The sequence below is a fragment of the Tinamus guttatus genome, unplaced genomic scaffold (genome assembly GCF_059628265.1).
Source record: "Tinamus guttatus ecotype Peru unplaced genomic scaffold, ASM5962826v1 Tinamus_guttatus_pri_ptg000492l, whole genome shotgun sequence".
Taxonomy (NCBI): Eukaryota; Metazoa; Chordata; class Aves; order Tinamiformes; family Tinamidae; genus Tinamus; species Tinamus guttatus.
The window spans coordinates 3,760,062-3,785,024 of NW_028289026.1; the positions used below are offsets into that span (position 1 = coordinate 3,760,062).

Consider the following 24,963-nt stretch of genomic DNA (forward strand, 5'->3'; position numbering starts at 1 on the left):
GTTCAAATGGAACAACAAACTGAGTTTACATTGGCCCTACACAGTGTTGGCTTAGCCACCTGCATGACCAGGCAAGAAATAACAGTCTGATTGTTTGAGCCAGGAAATTTGGGGGTAACTATTAGAGAATGAGACGAAACATTGAGGCTGTGGAGGCTACACAGTAGATGGCAGCAAGGAAAGCACAAACTAATGTCTTAGGACACGCATTTATAAGGTTGCAGTCATGATACATGCAACTAAAAACACTATAAGGAACAAGGGAAAATTGTGTTGAAATGAGGGAAAATCTTATATATTGGGTGTATGGAAATAGCACTGCTCCTTCCCTGTATTTATTGCTTAAGAGAGCACTTTTGCACTGTGGTTGCATTTCCCGGCCACAGTTGAATTCAAGGGCCTTTCTTTTTCCCCCTCTAAGACCTGGAAAAAACAATGAAGCTAAAAACAAGGCACTTTTTCAGCTCTGGGACATTTATGGCAGGTCAGGAGCTGCCTTAAGTCAAAGGATCCCCCTCCCTGTGAGACCCCCCGCCCGGTCCCCAACGCGAGCAGCGCGCGCGGCCTCCCCGCGACGCGACGCGGCGCTTACGGTGCTCGCGGCGGTTCCGCGGCCGCGGGCCGGGCGCTGAGCGGAGCCCCCGCGGCAGCTGAGGGGCCAGCGGCGGCGGCGGCAGCGGGAGCGAAGGAGGGAAACGGGGAAGGAGGCGCCGGCGCCGCCTCCGCCATCACATGACGGCGCGCGGAGGCGCGGGCTGATGAGGCGGTTCCGCCGCCGGCCCGCGCCGCCTCCCCCGGCCCGGCGCGCCCGGAGAGGAGCCCCTTGAGGCGGCGGGGACGAGGTGAGCGGAGGGGCCGTCCCGGCCGGGGACGGGGCCGCCGCCTCGGGGCTCCCCGTGCGGCGGCGGGGCGGGAAGGCCCCTGCCGCGGCGCGGGGCCGCCGAGCGGGTCGGCGCGCTGGGGCGGGCGGCGAGCACCGCGCTGGAGCGGCGGCGGCAGAATTCAAACCGTCACCCCCGGGGTTTCCGCTTTGCCGTTTTGCTTGAATATTGTTGAAAGGGAAACAAACAAACAAACAAACAAATCCTTCTTAGCTAGGCCTTCTGGGTTCCCTGTTGTAATCATGAGTTTGCTTCTCGTGTTTCCCTGAGGATGAGGGGCAGACGGATCGCAAATCTAAGCGCTTCGTGGATGCCCCCAGTTAAGGTTTTCCTGGCAAAATGAAGAGCCTTAAAGACTCCAAACCCCTCTCTGCAAAGGACCCATTTTTTTTCGTCTACAGCAATATGGACAGCTCTGAGCTGGACGTTGAGCTTGAAGAGTTCACGTAAAAGCTTAAGAGGGAAATCTGTGCGTGGGGTCATCAAGCTGTTTCTACAGATTTAAATATTTATGAAAAGTGTCTCTCGACGAGTACTTAAATTACCTGCCAGAACACAAAATGCAATACCAATATGACAGAATGTTTTAGTGTTGTAGACAACAACTTCAGTTCCTATACAGCTACTTGGTCTCCCTGCAGTTTTCAAAAGAATGAAGAAAATTTTAAATTTTTCACTGTTATTTTTTTCAGATTCCTGTCTTTCAGTGTGTGTGTGTGTATGAAATTTCCAAAAGAACAGCAGATTCCCTCAGTGAATGAGATTTACCAAGCTCAATAAATGAATTAGATTCTCTCTGCTAATTTTGATATACTAAATGGGCCCCAAAAAGATAAAACTGCTAGCGTGATTTTATGTGACAAAGAGTGTATAAAGTTTGGGTTACAAAGGCTCTACAAACACTCCCAGCAAGACAGGAAACATATGCTTTAAAAATAGGCTAAGAAATTAGTGTAATGGTTTAAAGCATTTGTTATTAAGTAAAGTTTTAAGAGCATGCTTCTCCATTACATTCATGGAGTTCAGCAAGAACCTTTTCCTTGTCTTACATTGTCAGTTTCATGGACTCTTAAGTGGTCCTACAGACCAGACAGGCAGAGAGGAGCCCCTGCCTTTTGTAGGGGGCAGCAGGAGCCGACGTGAGCTGGAGCTATTGAAGATTGCAGCCTCCTCTGTGACGAGATGCACCTTTAAAAGGGGACAGAGAAGGGGGACTTGCTCGTAAGTTGAAGTTGTCATGAACTTGGACAGCTGAGTTATTAAAAGGCTGTTGTAAACTCGGATCCTCAGAGCGGGGGACTTCAGATAGTCTTGAGTGGCCAAACACTTTTTTTTTTTAAAAAAAAGGGAGAAAAAAATAGGAAAGAAAAGAGTAAGAGAGAATGAAGGTGACAGCAGGAGTTCCAGCCTCAGAATCTACATGACATCCGTGTGGAAGATGGATGTGCTGTTGAGATTAGGATGAGTACAAGGAATAGGTCTGAAATCTGAGGGAAAGCAGTACGTGGGAAACAGAGCCTTGTCTTTTCTGCTTAGATATTGTCCTGATTTCTGTTGGACTGTAGCCTGTCAAAGGGAGTAATCCATAGAATTTCTCGTTCCCTTGTTATTCTGTATACTAGTTATATATAAGTTCAGCGATAACCCAGTTTTCATTTTGGATTTCCTTTTTTCTCTCCGCAGTATAGTGTCAGTTTGGTTCCTAATAATACCAGTGATTGTTTACATGGGCTAATGCAGTGTTTTTATCTATTCAAAACATTTCTCTTTATAATGAATTGTTTGCCTAAAGCTGACCAGAATTTTTCTTATTTCCTGCAACTTGCAGCATAAAACTCAGCACACCAGATCCATGTTTCTTTTACTAGTTCACCAGGCCAATTATGGCAGAGAACAAAAAAAGGAAGAGCAGAAGTTGAAAATTTTGAGATGAGACCCCCAACTGGTGTGGACAGGATGCGTGATTCAAGTTATAGGGATAAGCAATGTTGGCATTTGAAGGTCAGCTTGTTGACAGAGCAGAAGCAGTTAATTCTAGCAGGGCTGTAGCTGTGGTCTGTAATGGAAAGGGAGAAGGTGGTGAAGAGCAGAGACATGAGTCTTGTGTGATTTAGTGCTCCATGCCAAGGGAACATTGCTACTTAAAACTAAATCAGTGGCTTCTTGAAATTCAGACCATGTGTAAGGCTGACTTTTAAGAAATAGGTAATTTGCTGCTAAGTATGTTCTTAGAAAAGTTACCATTTGTTTGATTTTTTTGGAGAGCTAGGTTTTTGTTGAGGCAGATTGGTAGTTTCATGGGGCTGAATGTGATGGGAGAAGCCATATTTCCTACTAGCCTAACTGCAAATATGCCTAGAAAACACAGATGAGTTTTTGGGCCTACTGGCTTTCTTGGGATTTGAAAGAGAGCAGAAACTTTCAAGCTAATATTGTCCTTAAGTATTTCAATCTCACTATGGTATGGCAATAGGAATGAGAAGATGAAAACTGCAAGCTGCTTTTTGTGGTGTAGTTTTCCCTAGCGTTGAACAGGACGGCTTTGGTATCCTCTGGTCAATCGTGTTTCTACAGGTCCTGCTGACTAAACTTTCTCTGACATTTTGGGAGCTGGGATTTCATGCCTGTTTTCATATGTCTGAGTGGCCCTGTTATGGCTCTATAGTTTATTATCTGTCCTTCTGCTTTCTCTTCCACGTGCTTTGTGTGTAAACTGCATTCAAAATGTTGTATGTGTTGTTTCTAGACTACTGGGTTCAAGATGCCGGGGGCCGCGGCCATCTCGTTCAGCGGTGTGGATTCTTCTCTTTCATCGCTGAGAAACTGCCAGTCTTACATCAACACTGGAATGGATATTGCTACTCGTGTTGCCCTTGACCTTGTGGAAAGTTTCAGTAAGTAATTTCTTTGAGTACTTTATCTTGCTTATATTTCCTCTTGAGCCTCACACGTGAGTCCTAGGCCTGCATGTTCTGACTTAGTTACAGTCACTATCTATCTTCGTTATAGAAACAGCTGCTCTTCTGACTCTGTAGGTTGTTACCATTCCAATCACCCCATTGTCTTAAATGATAAATTCAGTGAAAATATAAACACCAGGCAAACGTTGTACTAGCTTTTGTAATACAAAAGACTAATTACATTCCAGTGTTTGTTATCTTACAGCCTCGTAGAAATTTTAACAGTGCTGAAACAGATGGAGAAAGCCTCTTAAAAGGGTGAAAAAAATGATTTTCATTCTAATAATGCTTCTTGTGTGTGTTTTATTTGATGTTTAGGGCAAGTTACGTTAAAATAATACTATTGATTTTGAATACAAAACTGGAGACATATATAAGCTATGCCATTTTTTCCTAAATGTTGTCTCCTCCTACTGAAAATTAGACTGATTTAGGTGCTTCAATTTGGACACTTGCAGATGTACTCATAATCTGTGATCACATCTGGCAGTCTTGTCATTGCTGTTTTATGACAACAAGTGCATTGCAAAATTGCTTTTCAAAGACAAGCATTTAGCCTGCTGTCACTACAGTTCCTTGGATCTACTATAAAGTTTTCACAAGGAAAATTGAAACCTTCCATGCTCCGAAACCCTAAGCAATAATTTTAATTATAAGTGGAGAGTGAGTGTCCCCTAAAACAATGTAGCCAACTCAACTAAGCCAAAGTTTATGTTAAATCAAGATGGACAGTTTTTGGTTTGTATATTCAGTGTTCTCTGACCTTTTTATCCATATAAGTGTCAGAAAAAATTGACGCCACTCTGCTGCAGTGGTAGAGGAAAACTTACCTGAATACTTACCTGGGAATTCCTTTTGCATCAAGACTAGTATTATCAATTCTCTTTCCTCTCTGCATTTGAAGTTACCATCTCTGCTAATTTACCATAAGAGATGCATAGAAGTTTGCCTATGCTCAATTCTGGTGATCCCAAGACGTCAGAATGATCCGCAGAAGGCAACAAAAGCTAAAGGTTTTGAGTAATTTCATCCTTTAACGGAAGTTGAATCCAGCTCCTATTGCAGTCACATTTGGAAAGGTGGAAGGATACTTGGACTCCACTAAGCTGTTTGCAGATGAAGATGTGTGCTGTGTAATCCTAGATACTTTTATCTTCCTCAATTACTTAACTTCTGGCATATTAGCTTTAAATATAACCTCCACATTAACTGTGACCATTTCATTTGGTAACCAAAATGGCCATATTTAGTGCTCAATCCAGAGAGGAGATCACTTGAAATTTTTACAATCAATGTTAACGACTCAGTTATTTCATAGACTTCATTTGATTTTAGCGTGGGCATATTCCTTGTGCAATCCCTATTCAAATGAGTGAACCTCCCTTATCTTCCATTTTAAGGTTTGTTTTTTCCCTCCGCTTAAATGTCATCATCTATTTGACATGGAATTTAGGTTGTTTTGTTCCATATTAGTGTCATCAGGAAAGAAACAGGATTTCTGTGGCAAGATCTACTTTTGGCAAATATGTACTGTATTTTTATTTTTCATAGTGTTTTAGAATGAGATTCATTCAATCTGCCTGACTTGACAGGTTAGCTCTTACCTCCAACTCATGTGTGACAATTTCTATATCTGTAGAATTCACTTCTAAAGGACATGAAAGAAAAACAGGTCAGGGTTTCTGTGGTTTTGAATGTACATAAGCTATAAAGCAAGTTCACAACGGTTCAACTGGACTGAAAATCTCAGTTCACTAGGGGGCAGGAGAAGACAGGAAGAAAGCAGTAATTCTATGAAGTTACCAACCATGCTGGGAAGAAACTGGCTTGTTTGGGTGGTGTTGATCTCCCTGAGTAGCACTGATCCTCTCTGGCTAAATCATCCGCAAAGAGGTCACTCCTCATCGAAGTTGCAAAAACTGGAATGAGTGTGAATTTAAGCTATTTAAACAGATGGTGGCAGTGTCATATGGAATGAAAAGGGAGCAAAAGGGCTTGCTAGACTGTGATAGCAGAGGGTGCTGAGACGAAGAAGTGCCAAACTGGTGGGCATGAAGTCCCCCAGGGTGTTCAGTGACTTAGCGCACTCTCGTTAGTGCTTCAGCCTTGCCTTTCTTCAGGCTATCTCAGGTGCTCTGCAAACACTAGTTAAGCCTCTCAGCTCCCTGTGAGGTAAATGATAACTTTTTCCATCACAGACATAAAGCAGTCTTTTGGGTAAGCAATGACTGCTGTTTAAAAACGTATTGTAACTATGTAATAATCCAAAAGAGAAAAAGAAATACTTTTCCTCTGAGTGAAGCAACAGACTAACTAGAGAGGACAGAACTCTTATTTGAGTTAGACATCAGGGACGTCTGATTAAACTAGTGACTCATGAATAAATAGTACAATAGATCTTTCACACCTTTATTTTCATACAGAGCCTGAAAGTTTCAGATCTGAGTCAAACACTGGCTTTTCCTTTAAGCAGTGATTTCACGTGGAGAGTGTCTTTTTCTTCTGAACATTAACTGGGCTCAGATCTGACTAACTAGGTATTTTTCCTTATAGCTTTTGATTCCCCATTCTGAAAAAATAAAATATGTCACTGGACACAGCTATTTGGAGGATCATATACAAGTATAATAAAAATGAGGGAGGTGGAAGAGCTAGATTAAATAATTAAACATTACAGCTCTGCAGTAAATACTGGACAGAGAAATCTGAAAAAGTGAAGGAATCGGTTCCACTGGTATAAGCTGCAGTTCAAATGACTCTGAAGGGCTAAAGATCTGATCTCCCTGTTATTTTGAAATGTAGAGCAGAATCTAGTTTAATTCTCTGTGATCTTGCTTCCCCATTTCATGTGAATGGAAAGGTTTAAGACCCAGTATTTCTAAGTGGATTCACATTCATGTCTACTTAGGCATGTAGTTTTCTTGACCTACATTTGAAGTCTACAGTAATAAACTCAGAATGATTTCTTCTCATTTAAGCCATTATTAAATGTTGTGAGATGTTTTGGGATTCCTAGTGACAGGTAATAGGGAAGTACAGGTATTTTTACTACGGCAATGTAAAGAATAGCAAGTCCACTTGAACTTTGTTCTAATCCTGCATAGGTTTTTTTCAAAGAGTTTACAAATGTTAAATATTCAGGTCAGGCATTGCCTATTTGTGAACATTACAATCTCTAGCAAAATGAGGCAATGGGGCTGTTCAGGATTTCTATTACCTGCTCTTAATTTAGGTGAACCTGATCCAGAAAACCTTTTATTTTTCAATTAACTTTGTTAATGTGCGTGAAGTTACGTGAATGATTAAGATTTGCCAGTCTACTGAGAATTTTTAAACTTTTGCACTGAACATCTTTGCGATGTTAACAAATAGACAAAATTGAAAAACACGCTGTAAGAAGTTAAGGATTTGTATCTATATATCTAGAGGTGAAAATTGGTGCTGCCAAATGGAATGACAAAGGGAAACAGCTTATTTGGAAACTCCTTGCTTAAAATGAGTTAAAAAGGTAGGTCCCATTCCAGTTTTTGTGCTCATTATGATTATCTTTAGATGCTCCCAGTTGTCTAAAGTCATATTTCTCTCTTCCAAAAATACCCTTGTCATACAAAAAACATTTTAAGCTGTTTAGACCTTGTAAGCAGGAAAACAGACTGTAGGCAGTTAGTTTTGGCTTATCATCATGTCTGTGCTCAAAATTCACATGCATGTTCTGTGTCCTTGTCCAACCAAACACCGTGGAAAGCATCTATTTAAATTCTTAGACGGTCCTCCAGCTTTTGGAATGGTATGTGTGTTTTAACACTTAACCACATGCTTTTACCCTTTGCTGGATTAGAGACCAAATAGGCACAAGAATTTGAAGGTGACATTGCTAGAAATCAATTATAAATGCACTTAAAATCAAGCTTTTTTCACTTCTTTTTAAGGGTGTATATATATTATAAATCTCACAAATGGTTGTAAATTCTTTTTTCTGTCTCAAAATTTGGCTTTGGATAACAAATAAGACTGACTTTTTTTTTGTTAACTATTAGGCTGGGCTAAATTCTGCTGTAATTTGTATCTTAGTAAATTTAGTCTCAGTGTTCTTTGAGCTTTAGTAGTGGGACTAGTAAAAGAATTCACTGAGTCGCTACTTGCTTGTTGATTGCTCTTAATTGTAAAGCTCCTAAGACTGAGCTTTAGGTTCCCTACTGTGCTCTCTGCAGTTGGGAAACAACTGTTTGCGCTGCTGAAGTAGCTGCTGTTAGTTGCTAAGATGTCTTTGCTTAAACTTAGTGTGCTCACATAGAGCTGTGCACATCTGTGAAATAGCTGAAGTTGTGGTAAGTCTTGCTCGCTGTTTTTGGGTTCGGTATAACCTGCCTTAGGTGGTGACCAAACATGCTGGGAGGGAGATACCAATGATACTGGGAGGAGTGGCCGACACTCCCGAGGACTCTGCTGCCATTCAGAGGGACCCGGACAGGATGGAGAGTTGGGCAGAGAGGAACCTCATGAGGTTCAACAAGGACAAGGGCAGGGTCCTGCACCTGGGAGGAATAACCCCAGGCACCAGTGCAGATCAGGGGGTGATCTGCTGGAAAGCAGCTCCATGGAGAAGGATTTTGGAGTCCTGGTTGGCAACAGGTTAACCATGAGGCAGCAATGTGCCCTCGTGGCCAAGAAGGCCAATGGGATCCTGGCTGCAGCAGGAGGATGTTGCCAGCAGGTGGAGGGAGGGGATCCTGCCCCTCTGCTCAGCTCTGGTGAGGCCGCACCTGGAGTATTGGGGGCAGTTCTGGGCTCCACAGGACAAGGACATGGAGCTTCTAGAGAGGGTCCAGCGGAGAGCCACGAAGATGATTAAGGGACTGGAACATGTGTCATATGAGGAAAGCAAGCTGGGCCTGTTTAGTCTGGAGAAGAGAAGGCTGAGAGGAGATTAACATGTTCAAGTACCTGAGGGGTGATTGTAGGGAGGATGGGCCAGGCTCTTCTTGGTGGTGGCCAGTGACAGGACAAGGGGTAATGGGTGTGAATTGAAACACAGGAAGTTTAATCTCCACATGAGGAAGAACCTCTTTCCTGTGAGGGTGACAGAGCCCTGGAACAGGCTGCCCAGAGAGGTTGTGGAGTCTCCTTCTCTGGAGATCTTCCAAACCCACCTGGATGCCACCCTGTGCCACATGCTCTGGGTGTCCCTGCTGGAGCAGGGGGGTTGGACTGAATGATCTCTAGAGATCCCTTCCAACCTCAACCACTGTGTGATTCTGAGATAAATATGCTGGTACAATGTAAGTCTTCTGTAGCAGTAACCCATTTCCTGCTCTGCCTGAAGGAATTGAATGTGAATTCCCCTAATTTTCCGAGAGTGGCAGTTTTATCCAACTCCTACAGTAGAAGTAGGAGAGCTTTTTCGAGGACTTGGCGTTGCGAAATACAAAGAAGTGCAGATGTCAGCAGAAAGGAGACTAACTTGTGGTCATCTCGCTGCTTTTGGCCCAGCACTTTGCCCTTAAAAGGGACCTTTCTGGTCTCCTAGCTGGAGTCACAGCTGTGTAGGACTGGAAAAAAGTCCAGTACAAATGCCAAATAATTGGAAGGGCTGGAGAGTATGCTAACTGTAGATAAGATATTAAGAAATACTTATATAAAGCTTCTAAAATGCATTTAAGGCATGATCAGATAGGGTTTTTATCTGATTAGATGGACAGGATTTCTTGTAGAGAACAAGATACTTCCTTGATGTCTGGGTCTGTATTCCAACACACAGCAAATTCCTACTGTAAAATGTAGAGGCCCTGCAGTGCAGAATGGAATAGCTGGATGGGAAGCAATTATTCCAGCTGAGCTCTAATCTTATTCTGGGAAGGAATGGAGCTGCTTTCCTTTTTCCACAGCAATTTGTTTCCTGTTGCTTGGCCTGCTCGGCTCTGCGGGCAGAGCTCCCCTCCGCACTCGCTGCGGCCCCTCTGCTTGCCCTCGCCCCACGCCTCTCTGCTCGTCCCTTTTTGGCTGTGTGCACCGCGCAGCACCTCCCTTTAGTGGCTGCTTTCTGCTCCCCAGGCTGCTTGGATCCACTTGTGTCATGATGCCTGTTGAATGCCATCCTAACAGTAGTTGGTAACGTAGGATCTTTTACGTGTGTCTTTGACTTCGTCAAATTCCTGCAGCTTTATTTTTATTTTCTACAACCTGTTGATTTAACTCATTGGTCTCTTAAAATGATGTTAAACAGCAATCACTCTAAACACTGCTGACCCGTGTTGATATACGAAGAAATGTTTGGAATATAAACATATAGGCCAGCCCAGTCTGATGAAATAATTGGCAACCTTTTAATAGATGCTTGATTCATAGGGCTGTGTAGAATATCCATTATATTTGCATCCAGTGCCTCACTAAGCATGTTGCATCAACACTGGAGTTGCAGACTAGAAGTTTGTTCATCACTGCATTTCTCCTGCTTGGAATGGTGCAAACCCCAATACAGGAATGGGATTTCTAGCTGTGTTTGAGTATAAATTGCTTTGGTCCATTAGTTTTGTTTTCCCTTTTTTCCTAGTGATGTGTTATCCTGCCCTTGGCTAGCGGAGTTGAGGTGTTTTAAGATTTCTTTTTTCCTGCATGTCACACCTCTCTTTGCAAACAAATCATGATTTTGGGCTTTGTCATTTATGGGATTAGTGGCCTCATAGTGGGCAGAGCTGTGGCCTGTGATGGAGGGATATAAGGGGACGGACGTATATGGAGGGACATAATCCATAAGGAATGGGGAGACTTTGCTTTTCCATATGGGTTGTCCTGGTAACCCTGCGGTGTCGGCCCTGACCCGATGCTTCCCCGGCCGCTGCAGGAATTCCCTCTCCGGGCAGGCCGGCCGCAGAGGGAGCTTCTTCCTGAGCCCAGGCGTTCAGGGCCTGTCTTGCTACACCCGTGTCTGGGGCACTGACTGCCATCCGCACCCTCAGCGTAGCCAACAGAATGGCTTCTGTCTCGAGAAGGATCTTTACCTGCTGTTTACAGAAAACTTTTATTTTTGGTATATTGGAGATAAAATGTTTCACATTCCCCTCTGAAGAATGCTATTTGTTTTCCTTTCCTTTGAAAAATTCAAAAAAAAATAATTCTTTCAAGAAATGTTTTCTTTTTTATTGTTACCTGTGATACCTATAATCTCTATTACGTTAGCTTATTGTATTGCTTTATAGGTATTTAACCATGCACGGTGAGGAAGGTAGATATGTTTTCTTAAAAATGTGAATGGCACATTTACAGAAAAAAGTAAATGGTGTCACACACAAGGTTTTTTTTTTCTACCGATTTTTTATTCTTTTGAAGCATAGGTTTGGTTAAACTTTTATGAAATGCTTTTTCTAAGATGAAGAATTACATTTAGTGCTTCGTACTCTACAATGAATATCCAAATCTTGAGAAAAGAAACTTGGATTCATTTTTGTTCTAATTCTATGCTTAAAGAATTACAGTGGAATTTACAGTATTTAAATCCAGCCTTGATGAGTCCTTTGCTAGAATAGTGTTTGGCTCTTGAAGACTGTACATGAAGCAGCACGTCTGAAAACTGACAGTTTGGAAATACACTTTGCTTCAAAATATGGAAAAGCATGACTTGTAATGAAAGATTTGAGCTCTTTTATATTTGTCCTAAAACCATCCTGACTGTAGTCTGTAATCTTGCAAAGTGGGAAGGAATAAATGTGTGGGCTTGTTATTTCCTAGCTGGAATTTCAGCTGTAAAGAGCACACAGTGCAGTGAGGGGAAGGCAGCTGTAATAAGCAGTATGTTTTGTTCTGAGTGCTCAGCAAGAAGAACACGTCGTAGGGAAGATCGTAGAGTCATTGTGGTTGGAAAAGACTTTCAAGATCACCAAGATCCTCAACTTTTGCTATTCTGGGAGGAAAAAATAAACCCAATAGATGGCAGCAAAGCCTTTGCTACAGCTGGAGGCCCTGCTCCTTCACCTGCGGCGGCTCCCATCGCAGTCTGAGGTGTTTGAGCTCAGGGCTTTTTTAAAGCTGATTGAGACTAATGTGATCTACTGGTTTGACTTCCTCCATGCTACAGGTCATTGCATTTCCTCCAGTTTTCTTGCACAAGCCTGGTACATTGTGCTTGACGGAGAGAGCATTGCTCCGAGGGAAATCCAGTCCTGATCCTAAGGCTGAATGGCTGTGTGTAGAGCCTGCTCCTGGGGCTGTCCTGCCCTGAGAGTTTGCACCTGAGCAGAGGGCTCTGCTCTGAACTTGCTCGGGTTTTGTCAGAGCTCTTTTGGGGGCTCAGGTGAAAACTGCATGCTTCATTCCTGAGCTTACATGGCGTGGTCTTCAAATGGTGTCTGTTTTCAAATATATTTGCACATAAAAATGCATATTCTTTCTTTTTTTTCTTTTCATGAGCTTCCTAAGGCATTTCCTTTCTTCCCTTAAAAATCATTATGAGTTAGGGAAGTTTGCAGTCACCTGGTGGTTACCTCATGTACCCATCCATAGTCACTATAAATTGCTGTGTCCTAGACCTCATAAATTCTCAACAGTCTTCAAAATAGCTCATAAGTGGGATTTAAATGCAATAGGGACCTTTTTGAAGAGCCTCTGTACACCAGTGGTGTTAACCTTAAGAGAATGAATGAGCGGACAACTGTAAGTTATAGGCTGGAAGTTGCTGGGTGAGGTTCTTTGGCCTCTGCTCTGCATGAGATCAGAATAGATGATCCTGATGGTCTGCCTGTTCCAAAATGCTATGAAGTACTGCAGAGGTCTTGTGGGGGCTCTTCAGCACACAGATAAATCCAGCTCTTTGAACAAAAGCCAGCAAGGAATATTTATCTGAATAATTTACTGTATGAAAATATACTCTGCAGTATATTAATCTGTCTTTTTTTATTGTCATATTTCTGTCACGGAAACATGGCACTAAGAAAATACAGCTAACTCCTATTTAAAAATACAGTATATATTGAAAATAGTTTAGGCTTTGAAAAATCCACTCTGAAGGCTCTCCTTTTATCAGTTATGTGTATCAGTATTTAGCTTGCAGTGACCTAATTGCATGCTTAAAAATGTAGGGAGAGAGCGTGAACCCACAAAATAGAAAATCTGGGTTTGTCAGCATTCAGCGAGATGAAGAAAAGAAAGCAATTCTGTTTCTTTTGTTAATTCTTTCCACCATGGAAAGATTTATCTGGTATAGAAGTAAGCCTTGCTGACATGTTCTAAACGTTTGGTCAAAGCAGAAAATAAGCCTTTACACAGACAGAATAATTCTGAGACCTTATCATCCTGAAGCCCTATTAATAACACTTTTTTTAATAATTCAGGAACTTGTGACTATGCTGTTATCTCTTTCCTTTTTTTGGTACTTGGAAATTTTTTTCTACCACCGCATATAGAATTAGTTTTGTATTTTTTAATCGTTTCAGATAAAAATAATTTTAAAAAGAAAACTTAAAAATACTTTCTGACTGAAATCTAGGTTTTATGATAGGTTTCTGTTTACAGCAATATTTTATAACAGGCTGACGCTGTAGTGAAGAATGAAGATTATAGTGTGTAGATTCACCAAGAGCTTAAATAGCAATGTTTGCTTTTATGCAAGGCTTGTGTTTTTCTTATGATTGCTGGCACCAAGACCCATGAACAATGTAAGCCTTTGGTGATAGGCGTAGGTTTGTCCTGTGAACTGTGAGTGTAGCTTATCTTTTTATTATTATTTTGATAGCTTTTTTGAGCTAAATTTTGATTATCTTTGATTTTGAGCTGCTCCAAGTCTGACTTTGCTGAGGCCTTGAAGCTAAGAAATCAGGTGCTCTCAATCTGCCTTTGCTACTGTGTGGCCTTGGGCAAGACATCGAAGGTCACTAGGCCTCAGTTTCCCTTCTGTAAAAGGAGGTGACAGGAGTGTTTGGGGAGCACATGTTAACATTTGAATAACTAAACCCCCTCTATTCAGTTGTGTTACTGCTTTTGTTTTCAGTGCTTGTGGAAATTATACTGTAATTTCCAGTTACCATTCGGTAGTCTGTAATGGAGGCATGTGGTTGGAAAAGGTGAGAGATATCCAAGGAAAAAGCTTGTGTGCATGTGAAGAGGAAGGCAGCAGAAGAGAAAGCAATCGTTGAATAAAAATGTCATCTTTATCTTCTTTTAAATTAACAAATAAGAACTCAGAGAATGATGATATGCATTAAAAATGGCTAGAACAACTGAAATATGCTGTGGACACTAAGTGAACATTGCAATTAGATGAATTTTTGAGCAGACCCTTCAGAAACATCTACAGTCTTTTATTAGCGGGTATAAATAATACTATGTGAACAGAGAAGAATCCTACACTGATTCAGAAGAAGCGATTCTCAGAAGACTGAGAGGGGGTTTTCTCAGTGTATACAGATACCTTAAGGGAGGGTATCGAGAGGATGGGGCTGGAATATTTTCAGTGATGGCCAGTGACAGGGCAAGAGGCATCAGTCACAAACTGCAGCACAGGATGTTGACCTGAATTTGAGGAAGGAAACTTCTTTCTTCTGAGGGTGGCAGAGACTTGGAACAGGCTGCCCAGAGAGGTTGTGGAGTCTCCTCTGGAGATCTTCCAAACCTGCCTGGATGCCACCCTGTGCCACGTGCTCTGGGTGTCCCTGCTGGAGCAGGGGGGTTGGACTAGATGATCTCCAGAGGTCCCTTCCAACCTCAACCATTCTATTGAAATTGCTTTTGAAAAGAAAGCTACCACTGAAAAGCATGGTCCGACGGAAAGCTAGAAGCAATGATACTGAATACATCCCAACTCTGAATAAATAGTTCAACTCTTCTTGCTAGAGGACCTTACATATCTCTTCGTTAGCCTTGTTTCAATTTTCAGCTGTTGGATCTTGCTATGTTTAGCCTAGTTTATTCAAAAATCTTTAGGATGGTCGTGGTGGATCATGAGCAAGTCACTTTTCAATATTTCTTGCTTAAACTAAGCAGGTTGAGTGGCTGCTATAAACAGCCTACAGTCTTGCTGTAAACCACAATTTCTAGGCTTTGAAAAAATTATGGGGCTCTTTGCAATACTAAAAGAGCTCATTGAAAAAAATGCAATTGGTAGGAGGATTTTGTCTTGTGCTGATTGGTGTAGCGGTTTTGTCCAAGTTATGCACTGCTGGTCATGTAAAGAGATAAAGATATCTGCAAAGTTCTTAGTTCATGAATAACCCCTAAAAAAAATCCCTGTACCCCTCCTGTAGTCATTGGAGAAGGGCCCAGCATTCGTTATTGGCATCGTACGGCCCCGTGTTGTGCGTCAGGCACATGGGAATGGCCGGGGAACCTGCCCTCACTCACACTGCTCCCCAGCCACTGATTTAGGCAGTGTTTGCACTGAGTTCCCCCACAGCCCACTCCACAGTGCTTGTTACTACTGATCTGGTAGCTTTTTTGATCCTTTTTTTTTTTTCCCTTTTTGTGTTTGTGGGTTTTTACACCAATAAAACCAATCAGAAAATAGAGAATCATGATTCTGTTAGAGGTACAATTATGTAAGAGGGTTGGATTTTTTTTCTTTTGAGCAGGTTTGGTGTAGAAGATACACTAGGCTGGTGGTGCTCTAGAAGACCAAAGATATTTGAATGCTTTTCTAATGATGTTTCCCATATAAGCAACTTCTAAAGTGTTCACAGAGGTGTTAAGCTTTTGCAAATAGAAAGAGTAGTCTGGCATATAAATTGCAGGACTGGTTCATGGGCTGCAAATGAGAAGGGATGTGTGGTCTTTCTGATTAATCTCGCTCTAGAGTTATTCAGGATAGATAAATGTGTGAACCTCCTTGCTTTTTCTGACATTATCAACAAATTCTATAAAGTGCTTTGAAATATGCATATGCTGCAGCACTCAATGGAAGTGACAACCTTAAACTCCTCCATAAATTACATATAATGAACTTTCTTATTAAAAATGACTTAACAAAAGGAGCCAGCTGGCTTAAGGAGAAGGTGGCAGATGAAAAGAACACAATTCAAAGAAGTGTTCACACATTAAGGAAGTATGTTAACAGGCTTTCCCCAGACTGCAAGTGGGAATGGAATTACACATTGCACGTAAATGTCAAGTGACAATAATATCTTGGGAGTTACATCAACCCTGCAAACTCTTTCCCTATTTTTCTTAAGCAGATGAATAAAATTTAACTTGTGATTTCCTTACTAATCATCTTAGTAAGCAGTGGGCGAGTAGACTATTTTCTGTATGGGTAGATTAATGTGACATTTTCACAAGACTTTTTTTTTAGTTTATTACTCGTGGGTGTGGATGTAATTCACAGCTGTTTTTCGAATGAATTAGATATGCCATCAATCATTCAAATTCTGTCTCAAGTATTTTTGGGTTCATCATCTATCTATTCTTTGTTGGAGGTGCATAGTCTGTCCTCATGCCTCAACATAAGCTATTAATTAAAAATTGAGACTTATCTTAACAAATGTACTTCAGTGCACAGATTTGGCGCAGTTGCTTATTCAGAAAACTGCATTTAAACTTAAAATTTATACAAGTTCAAACAGATTTAAAACTAAAGCCTTATCTACATACAGGGAGGGAGTTCCCTGATGCAGTACATTTCACAGTGTACAGAACTACTACCCAGTGGTAATGAGGTCCCTACTAATTATTTCTTTTCTGCTATGGACAAAGTTGAACAGGGTTATTTAAAAAGCATATTAAGAGATCATCATCCTCAGTGTACTTTAAGCCTTCAAAAAAGCTCTCTTGTCCTCTCAAAATCATAAATATTTGTGCATATATGAGAGACCCAGGCAATACATGGCAATGCATGATCCTTTCTTGCATGGAGATGTGTATTCTCACATGATAGTAAATTAGCAACTCCTTATGGTAGAAATTTTTGTATTAAGTTTGTGGGAAATAAAGTTCTAGTAATAGAAAGATTTAGCTTTGTTACTTACCAGTATGCAAGCAGCAGATTGAATGCCACATACCAGCGATTCATACCAAAAAAATGGAGATCTGCCAATTCACAGAAGAGGTTTTATGCCAAGGAGGCCTGCTAGAGGCAGAATGAATTGCTGGTTTTCATTAGGCTTGCAGTTTGTGTCCAGTCTTTGCCTTTTTTTTGTGTGTAAGAGGATTAGAGTTTTTTGGATCTTTTTATGACCATATTGGGTAATTATGTGCTACGAAAGTCTTAGTCTGAATTGGAGGTTTTGTGTCAGGAGTGACATCACTTGACCTTGGTTTAAGTCAGACATGAGTGTTCTTGACACCTTCAGCCCAAGCGTGCTTGTGTGCTGTTAGCTCTCCTTAGCAGAACCTAGATCCTACCCAGCACACAGGGAGCCACCTGCACTCCCAGCAAACACGTCATGCTGCAGAAGATGCCGCTTGCTGTTTGTGCCAGCCTTCCCATGACACTGCCATTTCTGATGAACTCACGTATCAGTGTTGCAGATTTTAAAAAGCAAAACATAACAAAGCTTCCCATTATTTGCTCTATATTTCGAAACAGAATCATATTTATCTTTTGTTTATTCTTTATATGTGTGGGCCAGGCGTCAGCCCTGATGTAAGATACACAACTACTCTTGCCATCGTGGTGTAGAACTTGGAGCTTACTGCCCAATCTGTCTGAAAAGCTGGCTATGAAATTGCATAGAGTTTTCATCCTGAGCTCCTGCTGCTGTGGCTGATTACCAATAGTGCTCTGACTAGTTAGCTGAAGTCCTGCCTAACTTTGCCTACAGCTACTGAAAATTCAGTAGCACCAGAGGTGGTAGAAGCAGAAAGAGATAAAAACAGAATGAAAGATTATGCAGGTTCAGAGTAAAAAAAAAAAAAAAAAAAAAAGCTATGTTTGAAAGCATTGAATCAAAATATTTGATATTTAAAAAACAAAACATTTTGGCATTTCTTCTTCCCCAACTGTTTCATTTTAGCTCAATAACGTGAAAACTTTCCTGATGGAAGAACACTAGCTTGTGTCTGCATGAAGCTGTGGCTGTTGGATGTGGAAATGTAGTTTGGATTCTGTGTTCTTACCACGTGAGAATGTGTTTGTGATCACCGAACTGCTCTGAAGGGAGCCTGTGCTGCTGCGGTGGAGTGTCTTGCTCGTGCTTTGCACTGTGATGTGCACGAGAGCTCATTGACGGCGCAGTCTGCTAATAGGGCTCTGCTTCCCTTAGGAAGAATCACTCTAGTTTTCAGTGGGACCAGTTTGTACAGCAGCCTGTGCAAAGGGACTCTCCCTGCAGTGGAATCGCGCTCTGGGTCTCTCTGAGGGATGAGATGACTCCTCTGCTCCTGCTCCAACCATGGGTCTGTTCTCTGGGCAGGCCACGGAAGGGGCAGCAGGTGACACGTTTCTTGTGGTGCCATGTGGAACATAGCTAGTGTGCAGTTAGAGTTTGAATCTGGTAGCTGCCTCGGGCGCAGACATTATGGTGGCTTCAGCCTAGAGCCAACGTAGTTGTGTTCTCTGGACCTTGCGTCCGATTTACTGACACATTGCACCTGATTTAATAAGCTCTGATGAGAGTTGTTAGCTTGATCTCACTGCCAAGTAAGCAGCCTCCAATTCTGGACAGAGGTGTAATGTCCCTGTGAATTTTGAAGGTCTTGGGTACAGTTTGTTCTACTATCTTTACTGATTTTTCTTTGTCTTGCCCTCTCATTGCTCGTTTCCCCAAAAGTCCGTTCATGGATGAAGTTCTGAGTAACTACTGCATTAATTTAAATGGAGGTGTAGTTTGAATGAACTTTTCTGAGATGAGAAATGCAATAGATTCCTTAACAAAAGACAAGTTTATCTCATGAAGAACCTAACAATTCTGTTTACTTGTGGATAGTGACAAGTATGCCTTTTATTAAGAGACAGAGCTGCACTTCACGTGGAAGTATTCAGAGTCAGGGAAGGCTCTTACTGACAACAGAAATCATTAATAGTGCTGACCTGTAAGCAGAAAGGGGGAATTACATCTCCAGAACTCATAGTCTGCCAGTAGGGAGCTCAGTGTTGATACAGAATAAAGTTAAGATTCTTTAAAAACAAAGGAAAAACAAGCTGGGAATGAGAGTCATTTTTGCAGGTATTCCTGTACAATGAAGACCATAGAAACAGCAGGCTGTTAGCATTTATGGAAATTTAATTGCCTGTTAAAGTTTTGAAATAAAATACCTTAACTCAAAGTAGAAGTTTTAGAAAGTGTCTTGACGGATTGAAGAGTAGCAATTATAACAGTGTTAAAAGTTACCTTAAAAAATATTTCACTGTTCCTTGTGAGGGACAGTATTTCAAGAAAAGATTAGAATTCGGTCAAAATTTTACACTACCAAGTTGTAGAAGGAGAAGGCGGGTAGAGGGAGGGCAGCACCAGCCTGTTTTTAAAGGCCTCGCAGCCCTCACATCCCCAGTGCTGGAGCGCCAGGTCACCGCAGCTTGGGGTCTGCGGCCTGCTCTGCTCTGTGGTGTAGACATGTCCACATGCAGCCTTCTTGGTCACAGGAAAATCCTCTCCCAGTAAAACTCATAGGGAATGTCGTTTTCAGTCTTCATTTCACGATGATATGTCGCAATACACTGTGAAGAGATGGATATATATATATGTATCTATGCACATGTATGTACCAAGGAAAGTAGAGGGCTTTTGTTATTTATTTTATGAGAGATCGATCTGAGATTTCTGTCTAAAGAATAAAGAAATTTCTATGCCTTCTACTTGCTTAGAAAATACAGAAAATACAGCTTTTTTTTTCTTGGTGAACAAGTTGGCTTAGGATGTCTGCCAACCCTTCACCTGCCACTGGAATTTCCTCCCTCTTCAAGTCTGCCGATACAAATGTTGTTCACCTGCACTGTAAATTCAATCCTTGGAATATCATCCCCCCAGGGGATTTGGGTTTTTTTTTTTTTGAGGATTGATCCTCTGTTGGATTGATCCGGTTTCCAGTGTGGTGCTGTGCAAAGTTCTAGTGTCCAAGCTGAGGGAAGGCAGAGGAGCAGCCTGTGAGGGAGGAGCGAGGACGAGTGTCTGTAGAGAGGGTCTGTGAAGCGGCCTTTGCTGTCAAAGGAAGGGTACATGACCCTCACCCTTGATGTTTGCTTGCTACTTAGCTGTCAACATGACTTGTGTTCTTGTTCTCCTTGGGCCTGTGAATGTAGATAGTGTTGAGGAATGCTGATGTAGTCATTTGTTGAAGAGAACACAGTAGATCTGGGTGGACATTATCGTAATGCCTGAAAACGGACAGAATTGTGAAAGGAGAGCTGGAGTTACTTCTCAGAACTGTTAGCTGTCCTGGTCCTACCCATTAGATAAAATGTCCTTTTATTTTAACTTTAAGTTGTTTTTTTTTCTGCAAAACTAAGTAGGCGCTAAGTGATATAATAAAGGTTAACATCACTGCAACCTTGGAATTTAATAAAGATGAGGAGAATTCTGTTACCTTTTGTCTGAGGGGATGGAAGTAGCCTGTAAGAGGTACAGACTGTGACTTTTAGTTAAGCAAGCATCCACACTGAGTTGGGTAAGTGTGCATTAAGTTGGTATTGTGTGTATTACACCCAGAATAGAGGTCCTGACAGTAAAAATTATGGTAATTATTATTTTTTACCGTTTCTTACCCAGAGCAAACTCTGTTTGCCTAGATGAAAGACTGGTTGATATCCTTTTGTTTTTTATGTGTTTTGGCCTAAATTAAACCATTGTGTTGAATAATATTTTATTTGGGGTTTTATACAGCAAAGCATGTGAGCGTATAATGAAGTGTTTTGCTAAATCTAAGTGCCCTGTTTGGTTCACTGGGTGTTACTGGGTATTACCACAGGGTGAACAGGAGTTGAGAGAGGGTGCCCTGCTCACCTTGCCATCTGTTTGGATCCTGTGCCAAAAATATGTGGTAAGAGAGATCTTCATTGTTGCTCTCAAATCTGAACTGAGGTCATCATGGCTTTTTAGCCACCCCCGATGGTCTTTAAAAAAAACAAGTATTATAAGGAAGTTACTTTCAAAACTACTGTTGGCCTAGTTCTGTTGGCAGTGGTGTCTAAGGGAGTTTCATGTTGAGCAAAAGTTTCATGATTACTTTATTATAGAATAATATAGTAAGTTATTTTCAAAAGTAATTAGTAATCCTGGTGCCTCAGCTCCTCCGTGCCCACTCTGAGATGACTCTGGTTTCGGAATGTGCGTAACACCCGCTCTGCAAGCGTGGCCATGGGAGACACTCAAACTGGGCATTCAGAACGGAGGCAGCCCAGGTGGTTTGTGTCTGTTGTAACGTTGACTTTCTCTGGAATACAATTTATTTGGGTTTCATATCCCAACGATCGGCAGGGGCCTCCTGGGTCCCTGAATCTTGTCTCTTCTCATTTAAGACAAGAATGGCTTAAGACAAGAATAGGGAATGACTTAGAACACAGGATGAACTTTTTTTGTCAGGAGTACTTTGTAATATAACAGACACTATCTCTTACTTATTTTAATAATTTTATTATTAAAAAAAAAACAGAGAGAACTGGGTAATCGACAATATATACCTTTCCTCCCCCCTCCCACTCCTGCCAGTTAATTACTTCATAAAATAAATGTTTCGATCCAAACTGAAGAACACCTCCCTTTCCCCTCCCAAATAAAACCCCAGGAGACCGCACTCAGGTAAAGCAAAATGCTCGACCTGAATCAAAGCAGCATTGCAGTTTGTTTTGCAAATTCTTTGCAAAAGCTAAATGGAAAATTAGATAAAGCTTTAGGTACTCTTCACAAGTGACAGTTCTGGTGGGAGTTCTCCTGATCCCTTCTTTCCTTGCAGACTTTGTAGTCCTCTCTCCCACAACCTCCTCACTTTTCTTCCTTCTGCTCAGATTTCTTCTTTGATGGAATATAAGAAACTCAGATTCAACTTGGCTCTTTCTTTGAGAGTTCCTGAACTCATATGCATGGATTTGAACTCATTTTCCTCTATCTTCCAGAAGAACAGGTAGAAACAAAGCTGTAGGATGCTGAGGAGTAGGTTTGTCTTTCTCACACTCTTGTCATTTCACTACATAAAAGATGTCTGGTTTTCAGAGGAGTGCTGCTGCCAAACACGGGTGTGTAAAGTGCATGTAAAGAGCCTGCAGCTCTGTGTGTCTCCAGGAGTTCTGTGCAAATGGAATGGCTTTTTAGGAGACAGGGAGGGCAATCTAGCTTGTCTACCAGAAACCCATTTAGACATTTCCTGAGAAGTCCTCCTCACTACTGACTTCAGCGGTGAGTATGGAGTGAGTTTCTGCAATTTCTGCTTCAGGTGCCCATTTACTTCACCAATTGCCATTTCCCTATGTGGCCTTTCCCAATTGCTTTGAGAAAAAAACTTTGAGGACATTAGGCCTTTTTTTTTTTTTTTTTGTTCAGTTGTTGTCGTTGTGTGTTTTGTTTTTTTTTTCCCTATATGTATAGTCACACTGGAATTTACCAACCACTAAATGATGTGTGCATACGTGTGCCTGTGTTGACACTTTTTTTGTTGTTTTGAAAATGTAAGTATTTTCTACCAACAATGAAAAATGTTGCCTGCATCTCCATGGTGGAACTAAATGAAGGAGTCCTGGAGCCTGCATTCCTCTGCTGTCAGCAGTAACTTGAAAGCTGCTGGCAAAATGTGTATTTTATCTGCTGCTGGTGCCTATGAAGACAACTGCCTACTACTGCTACTATCACTACTGGCTCAAGTGACAGATGTCTGTGTTACACTTGGTGTAAAAACCTGGAATCTACTGTCAAAATCTGTGGGCAATGGTGCACCCTTCCTCTTCTGCTTTGAATGGTGGAGGAGCGGTGTTACAGCATTGAAGTTAAGAGCACCTGATACATAGTGCAGAGGGTAGAACTCCTCATGTCCTGTTTTGTTTCAAATTGAAAGCTTCACTTTTGTTAGCCAATATGATAAAAATATGAGTATGTATATTTATGTTACTCCATGCTGTGCATGCTTAACCCTTCATTTAAGGAACTGTTATGTTTGTAGGCTTAGAGTCTTCATATAACTGTGTAGTATTCCAGAACATTTTGTTTGGGATAGCAATTCAAATAATAGTTTACTTCGAATTCAGACTGTGCATTACCATGTATTGTTGACAGCACAGCTGTAATGCCATAAATAAGTAAATAGTTACATTGCTAGTGAATTTTTGCACAGAAGAAGAGGAAGTTATGAAAGAAAATTGGAAAATTTGCTAACGTATGGATCTGTACAGATAAATAAACAGTAAATAAGAGCACAGAGATTTTAGAAGGAATTGAAAGCTTTGAATAGATGAGCGGTATTTTAGACAAGTCTTAATATAGATAGCGTTACAACAGTGCTGATTTGACTCCATCCTGTTTTTGCAACGTCTGTTCTAGCACTTCAGGCTTTATGGTGTGTAACTTTGCCCTGACTGATTACAATTTGAATCAGCAATAAGCCACCTGAACACGGTCAGCTCCATCTCCCAATAGAAGCAAGAGATTTGAACTCTTGCTAGTCTCTTCAAGTATTTTTGATGTATGTTGTAGAGAGTCTTTTCAGGATAATGTCCCTTTTTTCAATATGCACCTCTATGAAAAGAGTTACAGAGCTAGGCAAGTGGAAATTCACAGTCATGAAGTGTAGGTAATTCACTTCAAATTCAGCCAGCTAATTTTAACATCATGCACGTGGAGCTTTGAAAATGCAAATTATGGCCTTGAACTGGACTGTCTTTAAATAAAATATGTAGTATTGCAAAATATATAATCTCTGGGTGGTGAGGGGAAGGTCTTATGGAGAAATCCATAGTGAAGTCAACATATTTAGCCTAGATAACAAGGAGATTTAACTACAGTTTGTAACTTCTGTGATATTTGGTGGCAGTAGCTAAATGCATATGCAGAAAGTTTGGAATTAATTCTTTAGATATGAACCCGAAACAAGATTAGGATATATTTTGAGTAGGTAACACTGATCCGGCAGTTGCAAAGTGTTTGGGTTTGGCACAGAGGCAGGTTTTTGCCTGCAGAATGAGAGGTTTGAGTGCTTTGTGGCTGGCATTGGTCTGGGCAGATTGAGCAGGCTGTGCGGTTGGTGTGATGGGAGAGGGACGGGGCCTGCGTCTCTCCTCGTCATGAACCTTTCCTCACAACCAAAATAAAAACAGGGATGGAGTTTAGAGAGTGGGTAGTGGGTCATGCCATTTCATCTTTCAAAAGCTTGAATTGATTGTTAAATCTTGATTCCTCTTACTCTCACAGTGCTGTTAAGCTCAGGGTGGGTGATACTTGGGAGAGTGAGTTGCGGGATGGTGGATGGGAGAGGGAGGTTTCCCCCTCTTTGCCAGGCTCTCATTCCCTAGTAAGACCAGGTCAGCTGGGGTGTCTGGTACCTCAGCCTCGATGTGTGAGCTGCCACGTTTACACATTGCAGGGTGCCCTGTGGGATCATGAGAGAGAAACAGGGAAAGGACATCACACACCTTTATTCAGCCCTTCAGGATCCATCCTTATTCTGTAACTTCTTCAACATCAGGCTCTAAGCATGCCTGAGTGATACACATACAGGGTTTTCCCTGTGTGTAGAACATACATAGCTTCATGTGCAGGAGAGAACAGCACATGAGGGACTCTAACAAACATTGTTTGAGGCTTAAAACAGGCCGGTGGATGGGTGTAACTCTTGGGACCAGAGGAATGTAGGGCAGGACGTAGTTACAGATAATGTCCTTGCTGCCCTCTGTGTTTGCGCTTAATTTTAATGCATCTCTCCAGTGCTGCAAGATCAGTTGCAACATTATTATTCTTTATCTAAAGCTTTTCTGAACTTTTAGGAAGGACTGCATTAATACAGCTCCCCTGCCGCTTAACAATGCCCTTTTCTTTTCCTAGAAAAAAATAGATTTAGGCCACTGTTGTTTCTTTGTGTCGCTGAGATGATTCATTTGGGCCATGGGAGGAGAATGACAGTTACTTGCTACGCAAACCTTTCCTGTGATTCATGGAGTACCATTTGTATCAGCCTTGAAGGAGGCACTTCATATGCTTCCTAGCAGGAAGGAAAAAGAGCATGGTCACAGCTCCCCAAGAGGATATGGAAACTGGGTGGGAGGGAAGGGGAAGGGGAGAGGGAAGCGC

The 24,963-nt window shown here is 41.6% G+C and overlaps 1 protein-coding gene across 1 annotated transcript in view; it reads left to right on the forward strand.

Annotated features, from left to right (window-relative positions):
- The first annotated feature begins 702 nt into the window (after positions 1 to 702).
- Positions 703 to 24,963, forward strand: part of NSMCE2 (NSE2 SUMO ligase component of SMC5/6 complex) — a 124,060-nt gene continuing 99,799 nt past the window's right edge. Inside the window, exons 1-2 of the mRNA XM_088533332.1 lie at positions 703 to 842; positions 3,628 to 3,775. Coding sequence (XP_088389458.1) covers positions 3,643 to 3,775 — 133 coding nt within the window. The 5' untranslated portion in view covers positions 703 to 842; positions 3,628 to 3,642. The remainder of the gene's footprint in view (positions 843 to 3,627; positions 3,776 to 24,963) is intronic.